This window comes from Microcebus murinus, chromosome 1, assembly GCF_040939455.1.
Source record: "Microcebus murinus isolate Inina chromosome 1, M.murinus_Inina_mat1.0, whole genome shotgun sequence".
NCBI classification, from domain to species: domain Eukaryota; kingdom Metazoa; phylum Chordata; class Mammalia; order Primates; family Cheirogaleidae; genus Microcebus; species Microcebus murinus.
In genome coordinates this window covers 43,267,033-43,294,711 of record NC_134104.1, presented here as the reverse complement: position 1 = coordinate 43,294,711, position 27,679 = coordinate 43,267,033, and the positions used below count along the sequence as shown (strand labels likewise).

At 31.8% G+C, this 27,679-nt stretch overlaps 1 protein-coding gene across 2 annotated transcripts; it reads right to left on the bottom strand.

The window, feature by feature from the left end:
- ARL6 (ARF like GTPase 6) lies at positions 1-27,679 on the bottom strand. Of its 2 annotated transcripts, none has more exons than XM_012766989.2 (8): positions 27,453-27,679; positions 24,229-24,378; positions 16,829-16,890; positions 16,349-16,417; positions 11,674-11,768; positions 8,846-8,975; positions 6,154-6,209; positions 1-529 (listed from the first exon to the last, which is right to left on the bottom strand). In XM_012766989.2, exons 2-8 carry the CDS (start codon positions 24,349-24,351, stop codon positions 504-506), a joined length of 561 nt encoding a protein of 186 aa, XP_012622443.1. In that variant the 5' UTR covers positions 24,352-24,378; positions 27,453-27,679; the 3' UTR covers positions 1-503. The 2 variants fall into 2 exon arrangements, with proteins under 2 accessions (XP_012622443.1, XP_075857215.1); XM_076001100.1 differs by having other exon boundaries at positions 27,517-27,676.

Genomic DNA, 27,679 nt, shown 5'->3' with positions numbered 1-27,679 from the left:
TACATTACATTTTATGTTTTATTGATGATGACACATAGTAAAAATTTACTATATATTAATTACCCACAGTCTCTTATAAATATTCAAAGTTCTTTTTCACAAGCACAATTCATACTGCAAAGTCATACCATAAACTAAATTTTTAAAAAGACAATTTAAAAAATAAAACACATTAAAGATATCATAAATCATGATGGGAGATTGAGATGGCGTATAACTCTGACTTTTAAACATTCTAATCAGATGCAGAGCTTTACTAAGAAGTTGATAATTCTAGGGAGCCCTTTTGTGGGAAGACTTAGTGTTCAAATAATTAACGGCCAGATTAGCATACCTGAAGTCCTACATTCTTAAAAAGCTCATTCAGAGTCCAAAAATACAAGCAGAAGATTATAAAGTATTCTTAGACATACAGATCTCTTTTAAAAAATTTAAAGTATTCAATTTGCCTTAGATATTATTCCTTAAATTGAAAATTGCTGGGGAGTCCAAATATTATCTTTTCATGTCTTCGCAGCCTGGATCTGATCTGATAACAAAAACAAACAAAAATTATCAGTCTGTATAGGGTGAAATCTATTTTCTAAAGTAATTTAAGACAAATCTGTACAACATGATAGAAGCTTATGTATATACCTGCTTTTTAAATTTTTTATTTTTTTAGAGATGGGGTCTCCCTATGTTGCCCAGGCTGGACTTTAACTCCCGGGCTCAAGTGATCCTTCCAGTTTAGCCTCCTGAGTAGCTGAGACTATAGGCATGCATTACCATGCCCAGTTACACCTACTTTTTAAAAAGCACAATTTGTATTATAGTTTTTATTTTACACATGCACTTAAAGAGTCAGTGAGTTCTACAAGGTTCCTATGAAAAACATAAATACCTTGTTTAATCTCTTCTTCTTCCCCTTTCAGAGGCAACTACTTTCAACTCTAGGTGAATACTTGCGTATCTCCAAATAATATACTTTTATTATTATTAATACTTCTTGAACTATCAGTTCCTTCAATGTAATATGAGGCTTCCACTCTCTCACACTCCCACACTGCTCCTAAGCAACCCTCACAATACTTTTAACACTCCTATTCTCCTAACACAGTAATTCAGTCATTATCAATATTGTAACTATGTAAATGCTATTCAGAGCTGAGACCGATGGTACACTCTGGTTATATTTCCTTTCCTGTACTACTTTTGTTCCCCCTGGAGTTAATAATTGTCTAGCCCATCCCATCCAACTCATCTGTTTAGTTTCTTTAAAAATATATTTAAACACTAATTCAATCATACTGCTCTCACAGTTTAAACTTTTATTATTATGAAGCACATAGAAAAAGTCCAGGCTGGGCGCAATGGCTCATGCCTATAATCCTAACACTCTGGGAGGATGAGGCAGGTGGATAGCTCAAGGTCAGGAGTTTGAAACCAGCCTAAGCAAGAGTGAGACCCTGTCTCAACTAAAAATAGAAAGAAATTAATTGGCCAACTAAAAATATATAGAAAAAATTAGCTGGGAATGGTGGTGCATGCCTATAGACCCAGCTACTTGGGAGGCTGTGGCAGGAGGATTGCTTGAGCCCAGGAGTTTGAGGTTGCTGTGAGCTAGGCTGATGCCATGGCACTCTAGCTAGGGCAACAGAGTGAGACTGTCTCAAAAAAAATCCATCAATTTCATCTTTTTAAAGAACTCTCCCCTAGACACTTACAAAACTCTCTCTTAGACCAGTTGTTTTTTTAGGACATCTCTTTTCATTATCATTCTAGGATCTCCATTTTAATATCCTGCGGATTCCTTCTCCCACTCTCTTATGTCAGTTTTCCTGTTTCATGATTTCTTATTTTTCTCTTATTTCCTTGTTTTTAAGGAGTACTTTTCTCAGTGGCTACCTTAGTAAAAGGCATAAAAAGTAATTTTTGAGACATTATAGAGTTGAAGGGGTCTGTATTCTATTGTCACAATTGCCTGTTTGATATTGCCTGAGAATATAATTCCACTATTTCCTTCTTGGGCTTTTTCAGGCATTGCTTAATTATCTTGCAGCTTCCAAATTATTGCTGTTGAGAAATCTGATGTTATTCTGTTTCCACATCCTTTACATAAAACCTATTATTTTTTTCTCTTTTTTATTGAGTTTTTCATTTCTCAGGAAGCTTGCAGAATGTCCTACTGTTTGTAGTGCTGAATTTTAATAATGATGCATGTTGGGGTGGGAGTATTTTTATCCACTTCATTGAACTCTTGAGAGGCTTGTTCTTCTCTGTTCTCTTTCTGAATTTCTTACTGTTTGGATATTTGGCCTCCTGAACATAACCTCTCACTTTCTTTTCTTTCCAATGTTTATTCTTTGTCTTTTTGCTCTACTTTCTGGAAGACTGCCTCTATTTTATCTTCTTTTTTATTGAATTTTCAATTCTATTATTCTATTCTATTCTTATTTTCTAAGAACTCACTTTTTTGTTTTTTTGTTTAAAGTCATACTGTAGTCTTATTCAAGAAATATCTTCCTTATCTCTTGGAGGATACTTGCTAATAGTTTTATGAAATGTCCCTACATAAATTCTACTTCTTCTGAGTCACTTTTCTTGTTTGTTTACATTCCCATATTTTTCATAATGTTTTCATTCTCAAATGCCTGGTGATCCTTTGCCATCTGCTCATATGTATGAGTGAACACTAAAAACCTGACTGGAATTTGGAAATGTGTGTGAAGCTTATCAAATGTGGTCTGCATTCTCATGTGTCTGGCTAAGCCATTTCCTTGGGAATCTCTGAGATTAATACCTTTAGTATTTTTTTCTCTTAGCCTAATCTGATTCCTCAAAGATGACTTTTCCTATCTCTTGTCTACTGCCAGCATTTCTGGGAGAAGTAGGAGAAGCAAAAGACGGTTGTGTACCTAAGGGTTTCCAGTCCAGAGACACCCTCTTTGACTCTTTGCAAAGAACAAACCTTCAATCTTCTTTTGGGGGAAGGATGTTTAACTATGTTCTTCTCTTTTCAGCTACACCTTCATCCTTATTTTTAATGTCCACCAATTCTAAGTCTTTGCAAGGATCTGCAATGTAAATTAGGCTGCTTTCCAGCTTTCCCCTGCTTAGTGAGAACTCAGCTTTCTCAGGTCTGTTAAGTCATTCAATATTCACTAGATATCCAGCTTTCAAAATTTAGTTGCCATTTTTAGCATTTCCATTCTTTTTCCTCATGTAGGTTAATGTTTTTTTAAAAAGTCCCTTTATTGTTAGTGAGAGCTGTGGAGGGGATGAAATTAAGTGTACATGTTCAATCCTCTATCTTTCATTGGAATACTCCTGCACATAGTTTATAAAAGTCTAATAGCAACATCTGGAAGCATCACTAACCTTTTCCATGCAGATTAAAGTGATAAAGTGAATAAATTTCATTAGTTATTTGGGAATATTTCTTTTAAAAAATAACCTAATTTGAAAGTTTCAGAGCTAGAAAATTTGTAGTTCTGTAATAGTTTACATATATTATTTGGTGGCTTAAAAAATACTTAATAGTTTACTCAAGGATTCTTGTCTTTGAGTTGTAGTTATTGTATATATGTAATTATTGAGACTTTTTCCAAAAGAGAAAAGAATCATCCCTATTAAATATGTCATTTAATATTTCACCAAAAACTTTTCAACTTTAAACTTAAAATAATAAGATTAATTTGGCCCCAAATGAACCAAAGTCCTTCTTGTTTATCACGCTAGGAAATTTTAAAATTCTGGAAGTAAAATGAAGAGCTATAAGTTCAGAACCTCTTTCACAGATTTACATAAATGCCTTTGGCTAACACAAACTACTCTCCTATATTTAATGCTATTTATTTTGCAAAATAGGCTTTTATCTCTTTGCAAATTGAGAGACAGTTGGAAACATGAAAATGTAAATTATTCATTACATTGGAAATATGAACAAAGCAAAGATATTTGAAACCAAACTGATATGTTTTTTGATCTACATATTTAGATTCCTCTGTTAAACAGAGTTGTTAAGAGGGTAAATGTAACATTTATTGAGTACTTTCTTATGCTAGGTACTTTAACACATACACTATCTAATTTAATCTGTAAAACAATTTACGATATTTTGTCTTCTAATTTTATAGATAAGAAAATCGTCTTCACAAGATAATCAGATATATTAGCTAATAGGTAGAGAGATTAATTAGTAAGTAGTGAAATAAATGTGCTGGGCTTTTTACTACTAGTCTATGATTTCTATGTACAATAGGGGTACTACTACTTACCTTCCAGAGTACTGTTGTAAAGGGTACATAAAGCGATATAACAACCCAAAGACACAAAATTATATCCAACAATGTGCCTTCTTTACAAAGACTTGGGAGGTAAGATGGATAATGGATCAGAAAAGTAGAAGAAACAAAAAATTAGGTAGTAAGACCAGAGTTGGCAATTAGTACTCTGATGTTGGATCATTACTGACACCTAGTGGTCTGATTGCTACAGACAAAATAAAACTGGGGCACGGGGTCGGGGGAAGGGATATGAGAGCTACAATTTAAAACCCAGCAGTCTATCAATCTATTTTCAGTAAGTACTGTGTTTTGAATTACTTTATCATGAGTGATAGTGGGGTTTCCATCCATGCTACATCTTCACTGTGAGCAAGGGTAAGCACTTTTTAAAAGAATTCAGGGCTGAAAATATGTTTCTGGCATCTTCTCTCTAATCTGTTTCTGGTGGGAATCCATGCCATAACGTTTACCACTTCTCTACCAGTCCAAGAAACTTTGTCAGTGGATTCACAGAAAAATCCCACCAGTTTCTCTGAGAAGTACTAGAGCAGGCGTCGCGGGCCACATGCGGGTGTTTTTGCCCATTTGTTTTTTTACTTCAAAATAAGATATGTGCAGTGTGCATATGAATTTGTTCATAGTTTTTTTTTAAACTAGCCCTCCAACAGTCTGAGGGACAGTGAACTGGTCCCCTGTTTAAAAAGTTTGAGGACCCCTGTACTAGAGGTTCTCAGTTAAGTTTTACTTAATTGTAAAACATGACTAGAATGTTCTTTGCAGTTTGGTAGTAAATGTCATGACAACTACATAAATACAAAAAAAGAGTGAAATATAGTAGTCTCTGCAGTTAACTAAAACACAATATTTTACTAATAACACAACTATTTATGAAATGTATATTTCATACTTTGAAACAAAGAAATATTATGCCTTTTTATGCCGGGGCAAGCAGGCTTCTCTTAGATCCACCCTGACATGTGTTACATCCCTGCTGCTGTTTCCAATATTCAGAGGAGGAAAAAATTCACACATAACTGGCATCAAAAGGTTAGTGTAGAAGAATTTATAACCACAAGATTACAACTAGAATTTATATCTTATTATTCATCCTTGTTCAGGGCAGAGAGATTCCCAATAGGAATGATGTTCAGTTGTTATGCTCACAATTGGAAATTTTTGACCTAACCATCAGAATCCTGCAATTAGACCTACAGAACTTGGTTTCATTCACATCCATCTATCTATTACTCTGTGTGCTTTATCCCATTCCTATGGCTAGCAGACAATGTAACCATAGGGAAAATGATATATCTTAATTTATTCCCTGATATACTAAGCCTGTACCAACCTACGATAACTATTTTGATGAATAACACAAGAACTAAAAATATACAAAACATCAATAAAATAGTATTTATAATATTAACTGTAAGTGTTAAAAGTTGTGTATACATGCTATGTATAAATGGAACTACATATGAAGTATAGCATGATTCTTAAAAGATACATATAATTCAGACTTATTTTTAGCTATTGATAATAAGGTCTAACATTTGTCCCAAAATTTAAATGTGCTTCTATTACTAGAGCTGACAGAAATTTGTTGCCATAAATTAAATTTTTTTCTAGATTTGTCATATATATTGACTGTAAAGATACAAACACTTTACATAAGTAAATCCTTTAGAAAAATGTAATAGAAGTAAATGGAGCAAGATATTGAATACTTACTGTACTGTTTTTTCTGACAGCAGAAATAAATAGAAACAAAAGGAAAACAAAAGGAAAAAGGCAATGATATAATAAAAATAAAATTAAAAAAAGAAATAAAAATATGAATGGAAAGGAAACAAAGGCTGAAGTTACATAATATTTTGTGATGTACCTTGAAGCCAGTCTACACCTTCTTGCAATCCTTCTCCTTTTATGGCATCACTAGCACTGCAATAAAATCCATAAGAAATATATCTATTTCATTATAGCATAAAACTGCAAGAATAAAGGATTATAATTTTCCCATATGGCAAATTAATATATTAACACATATCTGAGCAAAACTGGGTAAGCCTTGATATTTAATATAAATAGAAAATAAAAGTCTGTGAGTGTTAAGGAGTAAGATATGAGGAAATTATTTATAATTTTTATAGAAAATTTTAAAAGTATATCACTAAAAAGTTATTATCCTAAAAAATAGTTATTAGATTGACATTAACAAAACACATACTTTGAGTTATTCTTCCAGTGGTGAAAAAGTTTTAGAGTCCACTGTTCTACTCTGCCCAGCCCCAATGATTCACTAGCATTTATTTATTAGAAATGCTTGACTTAAAAAAAAACAACAACAATAAATTATTGTCTTAGGTTATGGTATATAGCCATAGGATAGAATCATTTTATTTAAAATGGAATTTGATATCTAAAGGGGATAAGCCCATAATGATAGCTTTGGTGAGCTGGGAAAAATAAGACAAAAACCTAGTAATTTCATCATTGTTTTCTATTCACTAGCTGCAGGAATCTTCTGTCTTAAGTTTAGAATGTGTGAAATGGGGAAATATTACCATTGACCTAATATAGTTATTATGAAAATTAAATATTTAAGGTCTGTATATAAAACACCTAAAATGGGATCCCTTCCATTGTCTTTACATTCTTAAGACAGTAAACTTAAAGCCTTATGGTGACATTTTATATATAATAATAAAGTATAAAATTAAAATAATAAAAGGCAGAGGATTTTAGAATACCAAATAATCTTTCAAAAATGCAGACTGAAAGTTTCTCATAACGTTATTGATCTAGTCATTTCTTTTCAAAATATATGATTGTATAATAGAGATATATATAAAAATTGTATTTTCTGAATAATTAGGGTTCCTTTAGTGTGGTAAAACATGACTTTAAAATCTGAAACTAGTCAAAAATGAAATCACTTCCAAAAAATTAATTAGACTAAGAATATACCATATCATGGAATTATTTTAAAATAGAGAGAAACGAACAGCATGAGATACGCAATTATTCAAAGCAAATTACTGATTATCCATAGTAATGGCAAAACACATCAGTAACTGAAATACTTAAATCAAGAAAGGTTAGGGTATTACACACACCTAAAGTTCCAAACAAGTAATATAATTAAGAAATCCTTCCCTTCTGGTGGAGGTATCACTACCCTACTAAAAACTCTGCATCTTCTCCTAATAAGTCTCAAATATTTGAATTTTACCTTTCTTCTCAAATAAATCATAAGAATAAAAGTCTAAGTCTTCACTTTGTTCTACAAGGTCTTATGTGATATAGTCCATGGTTATTTCTCAGTGGCATCATCTCCTACAATTTTCTCCTAGATGGCTCTGCTCCAGCCAGTTTTCTTGCTATTCCTGGAATATACCAGGTACATTCTCATCTAAGAAGAGCCTTTTTCTTGCTGGTTTTTCTATCTGGAAAACTATTCCTTCAAAGCTTTGCATGAATTGTTCCCTGATTTCAATTAGGTTTCAGAGATGGAACAACTCTTATTCTTTCTCTTATTATCACACTTTATTTTTCTTCATCCTCCTAACTGATATTTTATACACTTATTTACTCATTATCTATCTCCCCCCCGGAAGATGGAAAATAAGTAAATACATATATATCATGCCAGAGACTGAGTCAAAGAACACGCATGAAGAACAATCAGACACTGAAAATCAGAGTTGACTCTACCTTTGGTACAATAGTCAATAAACCATAAAGTTTTCCTTCACTTTACCAGACTATACTTTTCTATGATCTTTTTTTTATTGCCTAGTAAATTTACTTGTACTTAAGGCAAGAAACAGGCAATATTTTATCTCTATATCACTGACCTTTACATCTAAAACTAGAAAAGAAGGATATATATTTTTTTCAATTTTATACATGCTTTAAAAAATATTGCTCCAAATAAAATATCTAACAAATGAAACTCTAATTTGAATATGAGATGTCCAGTGTGAATTAAAGAGAAGTCAAAATTATAGACAAGGTAAAAAGAAATACTTAGCATTCTTCTACAGGTTATACAGAAAATACAGAAACTGGTAATACCAGTTACACATCCTTATAGTATCAGGACATTACTTTTTCTTTAACAGAGAACTACTGAGATATCACAATTGAATAAATAAATCTTTTAAAATTCAACTGCTAATTATTTCAAGTAGAAAGAGACTCTTTTAATAATTAGACCGTTTTTGAACATGCACTATCAAAGTAGTCATAATACTTAATACAATGCAAAAATGAAAAATTATTCTACTTTAGAGGTAATCAATTTAGGTGTGAGTTGGAGAAATACAAAGCTTCTATCTCAAGATGTTTCTCTATTCAAAATCCTACCTTTCTTTATCTACCAAATATCACAGGACCTCAAATTCCAACTCAAGAATCATTTCTTAAACACTTACTTTTCCTCTGATACCAAAGTAAGGAAGGTTTTACTTCTTGAGATATGCAGTGTTTTGTTCCTGGGGAGAGATGCTGGAAAAAACCTTGAAGCTTGGAGATTTTTCAAAAAGATGAAATAAAAAGTAAACATAAAACTTTACCAAATGTGCCATGGTTTATCTTTGATGTTCTCTAAACACAGCAATTGAGACACTTTTACAGATGTCACTGCATCTCTAAGATCCATTTTGTTTGCAAAGAATAAGATTGGAATTCGACGATGTTTAATATCTAAAAGAGAAAACAAGACTATCATCACACTTCTAGCTTTTTGAGTCACTTTGCCCCAAATCTTTAAAACTGAAATCCCTAAAATTGTTTTTCAATCACTTCTTTCTATATCACACATACATAAACATTTAAAAACACATACTGTCATGCATGTATTTGAGCAAAAACAAAAAAGAAAAGAGAAAATTTTGAAAATACTTCTTCCTAAGACCATCCATCTACCCTCTATTTAGGAACTTTAAACCAAAGACGGGTGGGGCATGGGAATGGGGGGCTCGATAAGCATTACAGAGAAGCACCTACACAAAAGGGTCAAATATTTCGTTTGTTTCTTTTTCAATGTGAACAGAAAGGAGGCAAACTTTAAGTAGAAGAGAAACCCATATCCTAATTTTAGCTTTTAGTCACAGTATTACAAGTAATATGCTAGATATTTTAACAAGATATTTTTACCATGTTACAATTTTGGAAACAATCTGCAATGTTTTGAATAGATAATACTTGAAATAGTTCAAAATTCAGAAGACATAAAATGGTATACACTACAAGAATCTCCCTCCTACTTTTGTCCCAGGCCATCCAATTTCCCTCTGTAGAAAAGGCAACCCATAATATCAATATCTTGGGATCTTTGTAGAAATATTTTTTATATTTATAAACATAATTATTATATATTATTTTCCTACAGATAGCAGCAGACCAATCTCATTATACGTTTATTTTTTCACTTAATTATGTATCATGGAGATGGTCCCATACTAGGACATATAGAGTAGCTGCTTCATTATTTTAAGTTATGAAATATTTCTTCTTTTACTATTATGTACCATAATTTAACCAGTATCCAACTGAGATATATTTGTTATCAATCGTTACAATTAAAAAACATACTGTAATAAATAAATGTGTACATAGGTAATTTTGTACATGGGCCAGTATATCTTTAGGATAAAATTGAGAGGTGGAATTGCTGGGTCCAAGGATATGTAAACTGTTGTTTTGATAGATAGTGATTACCAAACTGCTTTCCCTTAAAAACTGTATCAGTTTACATTTCAACAACAATGTATGAGTGTTTTCACTCCTCTAGCCAAGAGTGTGATCAAATATTTTGATATTTTCCATATGATGGGTAAAACGTGTGATCGTAACAGAATATTATTTTCATACATTCAAAACATGTTTAAATTTACTTTTTGTTGACCTATTTTGTCATATCCTTTCTCATTTTCTATTAAGCTTTTATTTTTGTGTGGGTTTGTAGGAATACAAGTAATATAGAAATAGTCCTGTAGCTATGTGTTGCAATTATTTTCATTTGCCTTTGACTACACATGGTACATTTTGCTATTCAAAGATTTTTTATCACCTTCCATTTTTAAAAAAAGTTCATACATATTTCAGCTTAGAAATACCTCCCTTGGGAATCTATCCCATAATATAAAAGAATTAATACATAAAGACACATGGACAAGGCTTCAATTGAGGAAGCCAATGTTCCCATTGTTTTTGAAACAGATTTTAGAGGAACTATTTCATTTTATTGCTCAACATTCCAATACTTTCTGGGGAAAAAGTGGAAAGATTAATACAAAGGGAATGCATCATCAAAAATGTATTATCAACTCAGATACAAAACTGATTAAGTTTTGAAGTGAAAAAGTCACATAAAAAGTAGAGGCTGGGTAAGTTTTTTTCCAAAAATTTGAATAGCTTGATGTTATCCAATAAAAATATGAAACATACTTTGGTTAAGCATAAGAACTGTTAGAATGCTACACACTATTTCCATTCCACTTCTAACAAACCCACAATCCTTTTAAACTACTATTCTTTTTAAAAAATCCTAGCACAAACAGTACTTAATCTTTTTGACTTGAGTAAGTCTAGAAATGCAGAGTTCCACAATACTTACTAGAGCATTGGCTGCAGTGGTGGGGAAGGGGCAGGGGAAGAATATCCATGAAAAGGTATATGACTGGATAAACTGTGGTATGCTCATAGTACACTACATTAGGTACCATTAAAAAGAACAATTATATAACTGTATGGAATTTGTCTTGGAAATATTTCCATCATGAAGTGCTAATTGAGAATAGGAAGATGCAAAAGAGTATAAAGAATATAATCTCATTTTGGTGAATAACAATGACAGTACCCAAAGCCCTCAGCCCTGTAGATATTTGGGGGGGCTGTGTTATGCGTGTGTGCACATGTGTAGGGTATAGTATATTAAAAAACTATGAAAGGAAAAATACCAAAATACCTTGTATCTTGGAAGATAGACACACACACACATACACACACAATGATACACACAGAAAAATACATGAAAATATGGAAACCAAAATAATTTTGATAGTTTTTGAAATACAGATTTTAATTCTTTATTCTTTTTCCATCTGATTTATATTTTTGCTATTGCCACATATTTCTGTAATCAGAAAAAAAGGGTCATATTTATTTTTGAGAAAATAAAGCTTAGAGACCTCAAAAACACTGCAAAAACTTTAAAACTTAAAAAATATGTTGTAGGTAAATATATTATAAATTCTATATAACTAATGGTTTGAAATTCAAAACTTTAAATAAAAGATGTTTATATAAGGAATACTTTTTGCTGATACCAAAAAAAAAATATCACACATAAAAGGTCCCAAAGCACAGATAACATAGATTGAAAGACACACACACATACCTGGATGATTCAGAAGAGTATCAAGTTCTTCTTTGGCCACAACCATTCTTAATCTATCACTACTATCAATGACAAAAATAATGGCTTGTCCTTCTCTGTATAATGTAAAGAAAGAGAAAAATTAAGGCTACACTTAGAAATTTTTCTCTGTTTATTATCATTTGCATTTCTTAATCTATGTGTTATTTCTTCATATCCTATGTTCATTTATCATAGAGGTTTTAAGTTTTTATTATTATAGTTTACATGACTGATTAATATATTAACCATTAGTTGTATTTCATGTATAACTAATTTATTTCATGTATAATATTTTTCATGCACATAATAAATTTAATGCTATTTCATATTTTTAAAATTATTGTTTGTTTAAAAATTAAAATATAAGAGAAAATGACTTTAAAAACCATAACCCTATTACACAGATATAATCATTGTTAATATTTTGGTATAAATCACTTGATACTTTTCTGTGTCTATTACATATGAATATCTATATCTGTATTTAAAATGGAATCCTGCTGTTTTATACCTTGCCTTTGCGATATATATGTAAATTTTCTTGATTTATTTTTACAGTATGGTTTGAACTACTTTTATATGAAACTCTAGAGGTCTACATCAGTGTTTCTCAAATATTTTTTACCATAAACCATAGTGAGAAAGACATTTTACATTTAGATGCACTAGACACAGCAGTATACATAAATATATGTGAAATAAAACTTTTTCTGAAACAATACTTAAAAATAGCTTTTATTCTATTTGTTTTTTTTAAGCTGATAGCCAGTGAACTGATTTAAGGATTCACTTAATGATTTAATAGATCACATTAGCACTTCAAAAATCACTGATTTCTCCGCACCTTTCTTTTTATGGTTATAAAGTATTCCATTGCATGAATGTGTCATCGAATCTTGTGTCAAACCTCTGTTGTTACACTATTACATTATTTCCAATTCTCATTATTGTAAAAAACTTTGGGATAAATATCTACCTATGTACATTTACTATAAAATTCCCTGATTCTTTAAGATATTTTTCTTTGGAGTAAAATTTCTACAACTACATACATAAAGTTTTAGAAAAACATCAACAAACGGTCCTCCAACAATGCTGTATGAATTTATGACTTATCAGTATTTTTCTCACTCCCTTGCCAGCAATGGCTATTATAATTCTTTTCAATCTTTGCTATTCTAAGAGCATATTATCTTGCTTTGTAGTTCATTAATTACTAGTGAAGTTTAATATCTTTTCATATATTAATTGGACATCTCTATATTTTTTGTGAATCTCTTATCTCAGTTATAAATTAAAATTTTAAAGTTCAATGTCATTAGTAATCAAATAAATCAAATGAATATAAAAATAAAACTTTTTATATAGCACTTGCTATCATTTAAAAAATGACAATGCAGATAGATTACCATGGACATATGATTACTAGATTATTACTAGTGGATATAGAAACTAGTAAAATCAGAAATATCTAGCAAGAACTTTAAAAATGTTTAATCAGTTTGAGCCAGAGATTTTATTTCTGGAATTCATTGTGTGGAACTGTGAACTATGGCTAAGATTTATACAGCAAGATGTTAATTGAAGGATTGTTTATAGTCTTCCAAAACTGAGGAAAGCAAAAGTAGAGAAACAAACAAATTTTGGCACTGCTGTATAAAAAAATACTGGGCAGCTGTTAGAGTTATATTCATTGTATATTTTTCCTGATTCACCCATACCATAGAATGTTAACTGAAAAAACCAGGATACAAAATTACACATGGTACATAATTTAGATGATTGTTTTCTCTTTAATATATAATTATTTATTTCAAAAAAGAAACATATCAAAGACATTAATGATGAATTTACAAGTAATTTTATGTGAATTTTTAATATTCTTTTCTATGTTTTCTAAATTTTAAAAAATGTACACCCCTTATATTTTATACTTTATTATTTTTCTATATTGTAACAATAAAATGCAAAATGCATACAATATTTAACATGATAGAATCATAGAAATTAAAACGTAAACTTCCCTTGTAATCTTGCTGTTCCAAAAACAAATGCTATTAATGGTTTGGTGGATATTCCACTAACACTACATACTAAGTACATATACATATTAAGAATAATATTTTTCTTTACATAATTGATATGAAAAAATATAATTATAAGCAATGCTAACACACATCCTTCTATGTATAGCTTTGCCTAGTAGGCCTAACTTTAGGATAGTTTTCTAAAAGTAAAAATGCTTGCTGGAGAGCATGAACACTTTTCATTTTAACATATATTTATAAATTACTTTGGACAATACATTACATTCTGACTCAGAGGAGTAGTTCATTTTGACAATAATAGACTTTCTTAATCTTTTTAACCTTTTTTCTGTTTAATAGATTAAAATGTATTTGTTTTTTCATAATTAGAAAAATATAGAGATAGAATAAATAAATTTAAATTATTGTAGACTTCTCAGTAGTAATCACATTCATCATCAATCTACATTTTTAAAAATTAATTTAATTTAATTTTATTTCAGAATATTATAGGGGTACAAATATTTTGTTTACATAAATTGCTTTTGTACTGTTTGAGTCAAAATTATAAGTGTCCCCATCCCCCACAGAGAGTGTGCATTGTACCCATTAGGTGTGAATTTACCCATCCCCACCTCCTCTTTCCCCCCTGCTTGATTTCTGATGAAAGTTGTTTTCATATGCGCATATAAATGTTGATTGATTAGTTCCAATTTAATAGTGAGTACATGTGGTGTTTGTTTTTCCATTCTTGTGATACTTCACTTAGAAGAATAGTTTCTACCTTCCATCCAGGTTAATACAAGAGGTATTAGTTCACCATTTTTTATGGCTGAATAGTACTCCATGTATACATATATCATATTTATTAATCCACTCATATATTGATAGGCACCTGGGTTGTTTCCACATCTTTGCAATTGTCAATTGTGCTACTACAAACATTTGACTCAATCTACAATTTAATCACAATATTTCAAAATTCATAAATTTCTTCCAAAAAGATTCTGAAGAAAAAGGAGTTAAAATCAGAGAAAAAGTTTCCTTTTTTGAAGTACTATTTTATAGTACTATTTTTATTCTTTGTAATTAAAATAAATGTATTTTAAAAATAGCTAAAGTAAATATATTTTTAAAAAAGAAATTATTTATCAATTAGAGGAAGAATTTAAAAATCCTACACTGAAAACTAAAAAAATCCTACTTTCTCCTAGACAATTTAACATACTACCACAAACTTGCCACTTTGCTTTTTCCAAGCATATCTGAAGTACTCTCCTTTCTCTCAACCTCAGAAGCACTATGGATCTATATGATTTACATAGGCCTTCAATTTATCAAATTATTCATTAAAAAGAGTACCTTGAATAAATCTCCATTGGTTCATATCTCATATTTGTTCTCACATTAGCAGGAAGAGTTAATCAACCAAAATCTAAAAAATTAGGCAGTCATCACATACCATTTCAAGGCAGGAAATTCATAATGACCAAGAGAGTTTAGTCAAGAGATACTGTTTTTAAGTTTTAGACTCTGAAGGTGAGTTACACTGCTTCTAAATGAAGGAGTCCTAGCAATACTGGATGTTAATGAATTCATTTTAATACTAATGCAAAGCTTGAGAAGGTATAATACATTTGGGTGCCAGTAACCTGATAGCTGTTAATCTCTCTATTCTATTAATCTAATCTATTAAGTACAGTTGTCCCTTGGTATCTGTGACAGACTGATTCCAGGATGCCCCTAGAATATCAAAATCTGCAGATGCTCAAGTCCTTTATATAAAATGGTGTAGTATTTATATATAACCTATATCTATCCTTCCATATACTTAAATCATCTCTAGGTTACTTATAATACCTAATAGAATGCCTATACTCATTTCAATCTCATGGATTCAACATAATGCTTGGTGCATAACAAATTCAAGTTTTGCTTTTTGAAATTTAGTGGAATTTTTTTTTTTTGCAAATATTTCTGATCTACAATTGGTTGAACCCAAGAATGTAGAACTCATAATGAGCATTTGCTGAAAAATATCTTGTTTAAAATTGCTCATAGAACAAAAGGATCAATTGTTAGATAATACTGTTATTTTTAACTCAATTTAGTCAATAATATTTACTGAACTATATGCTAAGCATCATATTATTTCTGAATAAGAAATAATCCCTTCCCTTGAGGAATTTACATTCTCATTAAAGAGGAAAGAGTTATATATAGTACATGATTTCAAGACATAAATATGATTACAGAGATGTAAATGGACAAAGTACTATGTGAACACTGGGGACAGAATAACTTGGCAAAAGAGTAAAACTTCAGAGGAAGTAACTTTTGAGTTGTTTGTTAAAGCATGAATATGTTAAGCTCAAACTGAAGAGAAGTAGGATAAAACAGGGCATTAAAAACAGAGAGAACACTACATACAAAAGCCTAAGGTCATGAAGCACCTGAAGCATTTGAGAAACATGTGGAGTATAATTATATATTTTTTTACTTAAAAAATGTGCATAAATTATATGAACAATAAACATATACAACTCAGCTATATCATTTGAATTTCTAATAATTATTGTTATTAAAATATAACCATCTAGTTAAGCAATATTCACAAACACACTTACTTATAGTAGTGTTCCCAGAGATTTCTGTATCTTCCTTGACCTGACATGTCAAACACTGTAAAAGATAAACTACAAAAAAAAAAAAAAAGTGCAAAGCATGACTACATTATAAGCTACAAAACTTAAAGTACAACTTTTACTTAAAATTTTAAATTGTTTTCCATCGAGGAAATCACCCTTGATATACAATATTCAATGTGGGTCAATTCTTAAGTAAAAGGCAGGTCCATAAAAAGAATTTATTAATATAAATATGATTTTAAATAAATAACATAAAAGATGGTTTCTTGCTAGTGAGGTTATCAGAGTTTGTCTAAAATCTAATTCTGAAAAATAAACCAGAGGTAGTAGTACAAATCGTAATACCTAAAGGCTTCTGAAACAATTTATTTTTTCTAAAAGTAGGAAGAATGACCAAGTAGATCTAATATTATTATTTTTCACCCACAACTTCTTAGTTACAGGGATAAAGTAAATTACCTGGATGATTTGAATTTCTCTATGCTGAATCCTATTGTTGGAACTATATCTTGAGATTGAGCCTTTAAGAGAAAAGACAAAGTTTAGAAATTTGCAATTGTCAGAGTTTAATTTTTCTTCAAGTTAAATAAAAAGTGTTTGGATTTTCCATTTCTCAAATCTGCCACTAAGGACATGACAAGATTAAACAAAATAATCATTTTTTTTCAATAGGATCACTGTGTATAAATTCCTTATAGAGGTTTAAGGTTTACTAATTATGAATCTGCATAATGTGGATGTCTTAGTTAACATGTGTGGCTTGCTGCAAATTACTCAGGACTTAACACGTTTTAAGTGGTTTAATAAGTCACCTTTTAGTTTGCATGCAGGCCTTTCTAATCTTTCAACACATACTTATTGAGTTTATATATGTTCAAGATTACCCTTGTCTAGATGGTCCCTGCTCTTGTGGAGTTTATAATATAGAGGAAACAAAGAACAATAAAAAACTAAGTAAAAAATGAATGCAATTTTGGACAATGATAAATGCAAATAAAGGTAATTAGGGGTGGGAGGCAGTAGGGCAGGAAGCGGTGGGAATGGTAGCATGGAAGAGAGTGCTCAGGAAAGGCTTTTGTGAAAAGGTGACATCTGACCCAGGAGTGAATGACAGGAAGGGGAAAAGCTATAACAAGTTTTTGGCAAAGAATCTTCCCAGTCAGAGGAATCAGTTAGTGCAATGATCCTAAGGCAGAAAGGAACTTGTCACTCAGGAAAAGTAGAAAGCCTGAATGTCTATGGTGTATTGAGTAAGTGAAAGAATGGTATGTTGAGGTAAGAGAGGTAGGGGCTTGAAGGCTGGGGTAGGGAATTCTTTGTAGGGAAGAGATTGAAAGGGGGGATTGGAGTACAGCTGATGACCTTTTGAAAAGTCCCATAGGCAATGAAATGCATTACACTGACAACTAAACTCATCAAATGCCTTCTAGCATTTCCACCATCAAACATGTTCCTCTGTTTAAATAAAAATCCATTCCACAGATGTAGCCAATCGAAAAAAAAAAAATAAATAAATAAAAATCCATTCACTTTCTGATACAGATGCTTCGAACGTACTCTTGACTCCTCCCTTTTTTTACATTCCATATAAAATAATTCTCTAAGCTTTATTGTCTTATCTCACTAACTTAGGTGAGGCCCTTATCATTTCTTGTTTTGAATAACCACAACAGCCTCTTAATTACTCCTAATTGGCTATGATACCAGGGCTAGGTTACTTAACTTCTCTAAGCCTGACTTTCTCAAATGTGAAATATATTATTATTATCCTTAACTCATAAAGTTACTATGAGAATTAAATGAGTTAATGGATGCAAAATACTCAACACAGTAAATACTCCACAAATGTCTGGCATTGTAACAATTATAATCACTGATTATAATCTCACCCCCAATTTTTTCCACACTGCCACAAATACAACTTTAAAAAAAAAAAGACTTCCCATGTTAAAACAGGAGTAGCAGAGGAGAAATTTTTGCCTCACATAATTATGTTCACTCTGATAGTCTACTTCTGGAAAATTTAAATTCAAATGGGAAGACAGAAGCTGAAGAGTCATTGAGGCTTAGTCACTTTAGTAGTAATGTGCTAGTGAAAAGCAACTGTCCCCTCTGAACTGCCCTGGTTTTGCCTTTCTAAAGTTTGTTTATTCAGCTTTTCCTTCCATCCATCCTATGAGCTGCCCTTGTATTTTTCCAAAAATATCTTTCCTTTTGTTTATGTTAGGAAAAATTTATTTACTGCTACTAAGATTCCTGCCTCGTACCTTGAGGTTCCTTCTTTACACAACCTTTGGAATAGAGTTTCTTAAGTTTTGTTATTCTCCCAAAGTCCACCATTTTGATTTTAAGGATTTTTTAATGTAACAATGATGCTAAAATCATTAGCTATTATTATGAGAAAAAACATACTGATAACAAAACAATGAAGAAGTTAAAACTTTAGAAAATCTCAAATGTCTTCACTGAACTGTAATTAGAACATTTGCCTAGACTTCCCACAATCACCTAGCTTCTTCACAGACTGTTTTTATTTCTAGAGAAGCTCCTCTTTAATTGATATTTTATTTGCAGGGATAAAATTCATAAACCTTTTCTTCATATTTTTTCTTTTCCTCCTCTGACTGTAGGTTGAAAAACGAAGGGATAAAAAAATTCCATACAATAGAAGAACACAAAAGAACACTAAAGAACAGGAGTAGCCACAGTTATATCAGAAAAAACAAATACAAGTCAAAGATTGTAAAAAGAGACAAAAAAGGTCACTATATAATGATAAAGGAGTCAATTCATAATAAGGACATACTAATTGTAAATACATATTCACCTGACACTATAACACACAAATATACAAAGCAAACATTAACAGATCAAAAGGGAGAGACAGACCATAATAAAATAATTGTAGGGACTTCAACACCCCACTCTCAGTAATGGACAGATCATCTAGATAGAAAAATCAACAACAACAAAAATTGTAGTTAAACTGTACTTTAAACCAAATGAACCTAATAGACATTTACAGAACATATCATCCAACAACTGTAAAATACACATTCTTCTCCTTGGCCTATGGAACATTTTGCATAATAGACCATTATGTTAGGCCACAAAAAATGTTGCAACAAATTCAAAACACTCAAAATCGTATCAAGTGCCTTTTCTGACAACAATGAAATAAAATCAGAAATCAATAACAAGAGGGACTTTGGGAACTATACAAATAACTAATTGATTAAAATGCATATGCACATATGGAAGTCACATTCATCTGGTGTCAGGCAGGTGGAGAGGGAAGGTGGGGACAGGTAAATTTACACCTAACAGGTGCAGTGAGCACTGTCTGGGGGATGGGCACCCTTGTAGCTCTGACTTGGATGGTGAAAAGGCAATTTATGTAATCGAAGTGTTTGTAGCACCATAATATTGACACATCTCAAGGAATGAGCAAAGAAAGAATAAACCCAGCCCAAAATTTGAAGGGGAAAAAGAGGACATAAAGGTCAAAACAGAAATAAATGAAATTGAGACTAAAAAATAAATATAAAAGATCAATGAATTGAAAAGAAGCTTGTTTGAAAAGATAAACAAAATTGACAAACTGTTAGCTAAACTAACCAGGAAAAAAAGAAAGAAGACCCAAATAAATAAAAGCAGAAACAAAAAAGGAGACTGGTATTACATAAATACAAAAGATTATTAGAAACTATTATGAACTACATACCAATAAATTGAAAAACATAGAAGAAATGGATACATTCCTGGACATATGCAGCCTACCAAGATTGAACCATGATAAAATAAAACACCTCGACAGAACAGATAAATTATGAATAATAAGATCAAAAGAGTAATAAAAAGTCTTCCATCAAAGATAATCCCAGGCTATCTGATGGCTTCACTTCTGAATTATAGTAAACATTTAAAGAACTAATATCAATTCTACTCAAAATATTCCAAAAATCTGAAGAGGAGGGAATACTTCCAAACTCATTCTACAAGGCTAGATTTACCCTGATACCAAAACCGGACAAGTACACAATAAAAAAAAAAAAACAACTATAGGCCAATATCCTGATGAACATAGATGTAAAAATGCTGAAGGAAATACTAAGAAACTGGATACAACAACACATGAAAAAGATCATTCACCATGCTCACGTGAGATTTATCCCATGGAGACAAGGATGATTCAACATATGCAAATAAATAAATGTGATACATCACACTAACAGAATGGAAGAGAAAAACCACATAATCATTATAATAGATGCTGGAAAAGCATTCAAAACATTCAACATCATTTTATGATAAAAATTCTTAATAAACTGGGTTGGAAGGAACATACCTCAAAACAATAAAGGCCATTTATGACAAACCCACAAATAATACCATACTGAAAGAAAAAAACTGAAAGTCTTTCCTCTAAGATCTGGAACAAGACAAGGATGCCCACTTTCACTACTTTTGTTCAACATAATACTTGAAGTAATAGCCTGAGCAATTAGGCAAAAGAAATAAAAGGCATCAAAATTGGAAAGGAAGAAGTCAAATTAGCCTTGTTTGCAGATGACATGGTCTTATATTTAGAAAAACCTAAAGACTTCATCAAAAAACTGTTAGAACTGATAAATGAGTTCAGTGAGATTATAGGATATAAAATTAACATACTATTAATAAAATCAATAGTATTTATATATAACAGCAAAAATAATGACTCTGAAAAATAAATCAAGAAAGCAGTCCCATTTACAATAGCTAAAATATTTTAAAATACCTAGAAATAAATTTAACCAAAATGAAAGGTATCTAAAACAAAAAACTATAAAACATTGATGAAAGAAATTGAAGACGACACACGCAAAAAAATGGATAACCATTCCACACTCAAAGATCAAAAGAATATTGTTAAAATGTCTATACTATTCAAAGTGATTTACAGATTCAATGCAATCCCTACCAAAATACCAATGACATTCTTCACAGAAGTAGAAAATTTGTCCTAAAATTTGTCCTAAATTTGTTTTGGAACCACAAAAGACTCCAAATAGCCAAAGCTATCCCAAGCAAATGGAACATAGCTAGAGGTATCACACTATCTGACTTCAAACTATATTATACTACAAAGCTGTATTAACCAAAACAGCATTGTTCTGGCATAAAAACAGATACATAGACCAATACAGAGAATGCAGATATAAATCCATATCCTTGCAGCCAACTCATTTTCAACAAAGGTGTCAAGAACATACATTGGGAAAAGGATAGTCTCTTGAATAAATGGTGCTGGGAAAACTGGATAACCATATGCAGAAGAATGAAACTAGATTCCTATCTCTTACCATATACAAAAATCAAATCAAAATAGATTATAGACTTAAATATGTAGCCCAAATCTATGAAACTTCTAGAAGAAAACATATGAGAAATGATTCAGGACACTGGTCTGGGGACTCTGGGCAAAGATTTTTTGGGTAAGACCATAAATACACAAGCAGTAAACCCTCAAATAGACAAATGAGACTACATCAAGCTAAAATGCTTCTATGCAGCAAAAGAAGCAATCAAATAAGTGAAGACACAACCTAAACAACGGGAGAAAATATTTACAAACTATCCACCCAACAAGGGATTCATAACCAGAATATATAACAGAACTCAATAGCAAAAAACCAAATAATCCAAATTAAAAATGGGAAAAAGATCTGAACAGACATTTCTCAAAAGAAGACATACAAACAGCCAACACATGTGAAAAAAATGCTGAACATCACTAATAATCAGGGAAACGAAAATCAAGATGATAATGAGATTATCACCTCACTTTAGTTAGAATGGCTTTTATCAAAAAGACAAAAAATAACAAATGCTGTGAGGATATGGAGAAAGAGAAACCTTCATACACTTGCTGGTGAGAATGTAAATTAGTATAGCCACTATGGAAAAGAGTATGGAGGTTCCTCAAACATCTAAAAATAGAAATACCATGTGATCTAACAATCCCATTGCTGGGTATAAATCCAAAAAAAAAGGAAATCAATATATTGAAGAGATTTGTATATCTCATGTTTAGTGTAGTACCATTTGCAATAGCTAAGATACGGAATGAACCTAAATGACCATCAGTGAATAAATGAAGAAAAAATATATATATACATACAACTGAGTATTATTCAGCTATAAGACACCATGAAATCCTGTCATTTGCAGCAACTGGAGGTCATTATGTCAAGTGAAATAAGCCAGGTAAAGACAAATATCACATGTTCTCATTCATATGTAAGATCTAAAAATGTGGATCTCATGGAGACAGTGGGTAGATTAGTGCTTACTAGAGGCTGGGAAATGAAGAAGGGTGGGGTAGATGAAGAGAGGTTCATTAATGGGTATAAATAAATAGTCTGATCGAAGAAATAAGACCTAGAATTTAACAGATCAGTAGGGTAGCTATAATTAACAATAATCTATTGTATATTTCAAAATAGCTGGAAGAGAATAATTCAAATATTTCCAGCATAAACAAGAGATAACTGTTTGAAGTGTTGAATAACCAAATTACCCTGATTTGATTATTATACAGTGCATGCATGCATAAAAACATCACATGTACCCCATATATATGTACAACTATTATGTATCAATAAAAAAGAATATAAAACTGGATGATGTGACAATGAGCATGAGTGCTCAGAAATGGGGGAAAGATTGAAATTTTAAAAGAAAGGTATACAGAGTATATCTTTAAGAAAATGACAGCGAAGACTAGATTCTTGACAAGAGTGATCAGGTTATAAAATATCCTCCCTCTCTCCCTATTCAGTTCAGAAAATACCAGCAACCTCAGTACCTTAACAATAAATAAACATTAGGACAGCTTAATAGTAAAAACTAGTTTGGGCCTAGGAAATAGCTACTTACCTAAAAATTGATTTTATTCACCCCCCCAAAATGTGAAAACTTTACAATGAGTTGTGTACTTTATATGAAATAGGCATTTCCTATCAGAGCATTATAGATATCTATAATTAATTCATTTAATTCACTAAAAATAATGTTCCAGTAGTGGATACAAGCTCACAAGAGATTCTTCTTGGGGTCAGAGTAGGAAAGAAGCAAACGTAATATTACGTTTGCTTATATCTGAGTAACAGAGATTTGGGAGCCTTTAAGAAGGCCCACTGCAAGTGGTCCCTTGGCTATTATCACCAAAAGCAAAAAAAAAGCGAAGCAAATTACTTTGCTCTCAGGACCTGGAGGTCAAATTTTCTAATGAGACACGATAGCTGCCTAAGAATAAGGCTCAGAAAGTGGTGCCAGAAATTAGGTGGTACTGTTAGGTGGGTTTTCCTTACATGTAGCAGAACCTATCTATAACTTATATACCATGTTTTGAATGTGCTCACTTTACACATTTCTGTTACTAAAATATTGTGTTCATACAATTATTGCTTAAAATCATCTTGCTTACTATTACTAATATGCATACCACACTTTTGGGAAAAACTGTCTCATTATCCATAGAATTTATAAAATGATTTCTTTCTTTGTTTTGCTTCTCCTATAGAGGGAACTGAAAAGAAGGCGATGATGCAACCTAAAAGTAAACTCAGCAAATTGGTGAAGCTCTTTGGGGAAAAAAAAAAACATTTAAAAAGAATATTCCAGTTTAATAATCAAGATTTACATATATACTGCAAAAAATACAATGCAAATTATGGCTGACTGATACTTAAAAGGTACTGCAAGGTTAACAGAATTTCATAACGTAACTATTAAGTCATAACGTCGAACAAAATAATCGCGCATATTAACTTTTTTAGTAGCAGAAAATACATAAAGCGTTTAACAAAGATACTTACATTTGAAGGCTTAAGTTTGTTAATGATTGTTGTTTTCCCGCTATTATCCAGCCCAAGGCACAAAACATGAACTTCCTTCTTCCTTAGGCCGAGCAAGCCTGAGAGTTTATCTAGCAATCCCATAATATGATTCAAATATTTACAAACCAGCTGCAAGTAAAAAAAATATATATATATATTACCCAAACGTACCTTAAGTATGGAAAATATTGGTATGTGTATAAAAAATTTAATTATGTAAAGATATATTATGATAATGTGAAAACTATGTCAACGTAGCTTTGCACTTAGTAAACAGAGTATAAGCTGATTACCAGAAAGGAGTCTTAACTGATAGCAAGATTTGCAGCTTATAACACCTCGTAACACAGAATAACGCCTTTAAAATAACATTTCTCATTGTTATTTACAATATTTAAGAAGAAAATGTCATCTTAAAGACATCTGGCAGTCTGCTAACTGTGATACTTGAAAGTATCTATGAATTAGGCTGCAGCCTTTCCAGAAAATCTGGAACAATGTATGGGCAAGGGAGTTCACGTAGAGTCTGATGCTTGAAGCTCAGAAAGCAGAAGGCAGACCAGGAGCAGAGAAAAACGGAGATTTTGGATACGTCTTTAAGCTAAATCTTTACCCAAAGCCAGCCCCACTGTTGTATTTTGCAATAATATGAAGTCATAATAAATTCACTGCTTTTGCTTGCTTGCCTCGTTAGTTTAAGTTTGGTTAGGGTTTTCTATCAGTCGAAGCAAAGAATCCTGATATTCTTATCCGTATTTCCCCTTAGCCCTTACATATCTTTGTAAATCACCACAAATTCACTTGGGAAGAAGGTGATGTATATACACACACACATTTATTGAACCTTATTATATATCTTTTCTCTGAAATGTAACTTATCTGGAACATCCTACTGTTTTTTTGTAAGTGTTAATGTAAAAGAACTTTATTACACTAGTATACAATAAGAAAGTAAACACTGATCTTAGATTTTAATTTAGTTTTCTCTAATACCATAAAAGTTTCTTTGCTAACTTGTTCCTAAAGTGTTCATTTTGTTTGTTCAACTCTATCAATTCCTTGGGAAAAAATCTTTTTAATGTAAACTTTTAAAAAGACTTTAGATCTTTTTAATCCAAAGATATGAGTATTTTGAATTCAAATAAAACTGCTGTGGACATACTGCTTGCTATGTGATAACTTTAGGGCTGTTCATATTCATCTAAGGTACTGTTAAATTTATACTTCAGGTTTTTAAAGCTTTTTAAAGGAATTCGCTTTGGGCCCATGATCTCCCAAAATATTACTATATGGTAGGAGGACAGTTATCCTTTTTGCCAGTCTCCAACTGTTGCAGGAACTGTCACAATGTAACTGTGTATCAAATATTCCCCATTACTCTCTGAACATTCATTTTCAAAGTTCTCTGAATATTAATCTCATCAAATTGACTTATTCTCATCTCCATCTAAAATTCAATAAGCCTGTCATATTACAGTTCCTTCAGTATTTATTATTCCATCTGATTCCAGGCAAAGGCATACCTTGAAGGATGTGACACTACAGCAACTTAACCAATAAGAGACTTTAAAGACAACTGCAACTGAAAGGAGACTGCATAGTTGACATTTTGCTAAGGACCCTTGGGAGATCATTATGGGTAGAAATTTCAAAACTGAGTTTCAATGATGTATAGAAAAGCAACAGTGCAGTGCCATACCCAAGAGTGGGGTGTATAACAGAGCCACATTTGTTTTCCCCAAGGGATGGGTTTGATCTCAGTTACTTCCATTTGTGCCACTTGAATCTACTTTTCTTCTTGTATTAGAGATTCAAATCTCACTCAATCCATCTCTTTCAATTTCAGCTTAAGTAGTAGCATTTGCAGAATTTATTTTAAATTTACCTTCTGATATGAAACAATTCATATAGATCATCTTAATTCAAAATAAATTTGTTATTACTTTATTTATTGAACTAAACATAATGATATAAATGCTTATACAGCTTCTTTTCTTTTTTCATGCAATTTTGAGATCATTTTTTAGAAATATGACCACTTCTCACATCTTCCCCTGCTGGACATATAATAAAAATCACTGGTTGTCTAGAGCCTGATAAATATTTATTTTTCATAGTACCTTGTATTGTGACTTTCTATCCCTTTTCCAGGGATTATCAAACACCTTATATTTGTTAATGAAATATTTTGGGAGAAATATTTACATGAGAAGTCAGTTTTCTAAAAGATATAATCATATTTATTGATTGCTTTATAAATATCATATATACTTCTATTTTTGCAGTAATTATAATTTTCCTTTTATAAATCTACTTTCTGCATGCATAAGTAAAGGAACTAAAAGAAAAATCAAGACACTCAACATTTATTTATCCTGTCTTAAGTGCACAGTGGGAGATACAAATTTTTCTGTAGCTTCTTACTCCCGCAGCCATGATTCTCAACTTTGGCTGCACTCTGGAATCAACTGTTCAGACAGAATTTTTGAGAATAGGATCACGGTACCTGTAGTTTTAAAAGCTACACAGTGTTTCTGATGGACAGGCAGTATTGAGAACTACTGGCTTTCAAAATAAAGTTCGAAGTTCCATGCATAGCTTTTCATGTTGTTCACAATCTGGCTCCAGTCTACCTTTCTAGTTTCTTATCTTACTGTTACCCACTCTATGCACACCAGCCAAATTCTCTTGATTGTTCTCTGAAAAACTGCGTTCTGAAGGATTACATGTTGCCAGAAAAGTCCAGAAGAATTAGGATCCACAGTTACTAGCTTAGAAGGTAAGCTGTAGAGAGATATAGTGGTCGGGCAGAAAAAACACCATTACTGGTACTTTGTATACTTTAAATATATTTGTTGATTGAATTGCTGCATACTCTTACAGCCCCAAATAAACATTCTTATTTAGCTTTCTGTTTTCATGATAAAATTTCACTTATACTTTCCACACATCAAGTAAAAGGACCAAACTGAACAATGTTAAAATCAACCAAAGAAACAAAAATTCGCCCAAACCAGTTCAATTTGTTTTCTAGGATCCCTATCAGCGCATAAGCACACTCCTTTCTCACCTCTCACACATTAGCAACGACTACCAGGTTGGAGTGTGAAAATCGTGAGAAAGAGCAAAGAGGAACTCTAAAACAGACGGGGCGGGGTGGGGGGAATGTCCACTGGCTACAAAAACCGGGGATGGGGAGATACCTGGCTTTTGAGGTTAATCCTGCGAGCCCAGGAACTGGTGAAAAACAGGAACAGACACACTCACTCGTATCCGTCTCTGGGATGGAAATCTGGTGCGGAAGTCCCTCAGCCTTCTTCTCTATGCCTCCACAGGGAGGATCCCTGGTACTGAGCAAAGACGCCTCCACAAGTTGGGAGAACTGGCAGCGTCTGCATCAGCCGGAGCATCAGTGGCTGAGCAGGCGCCC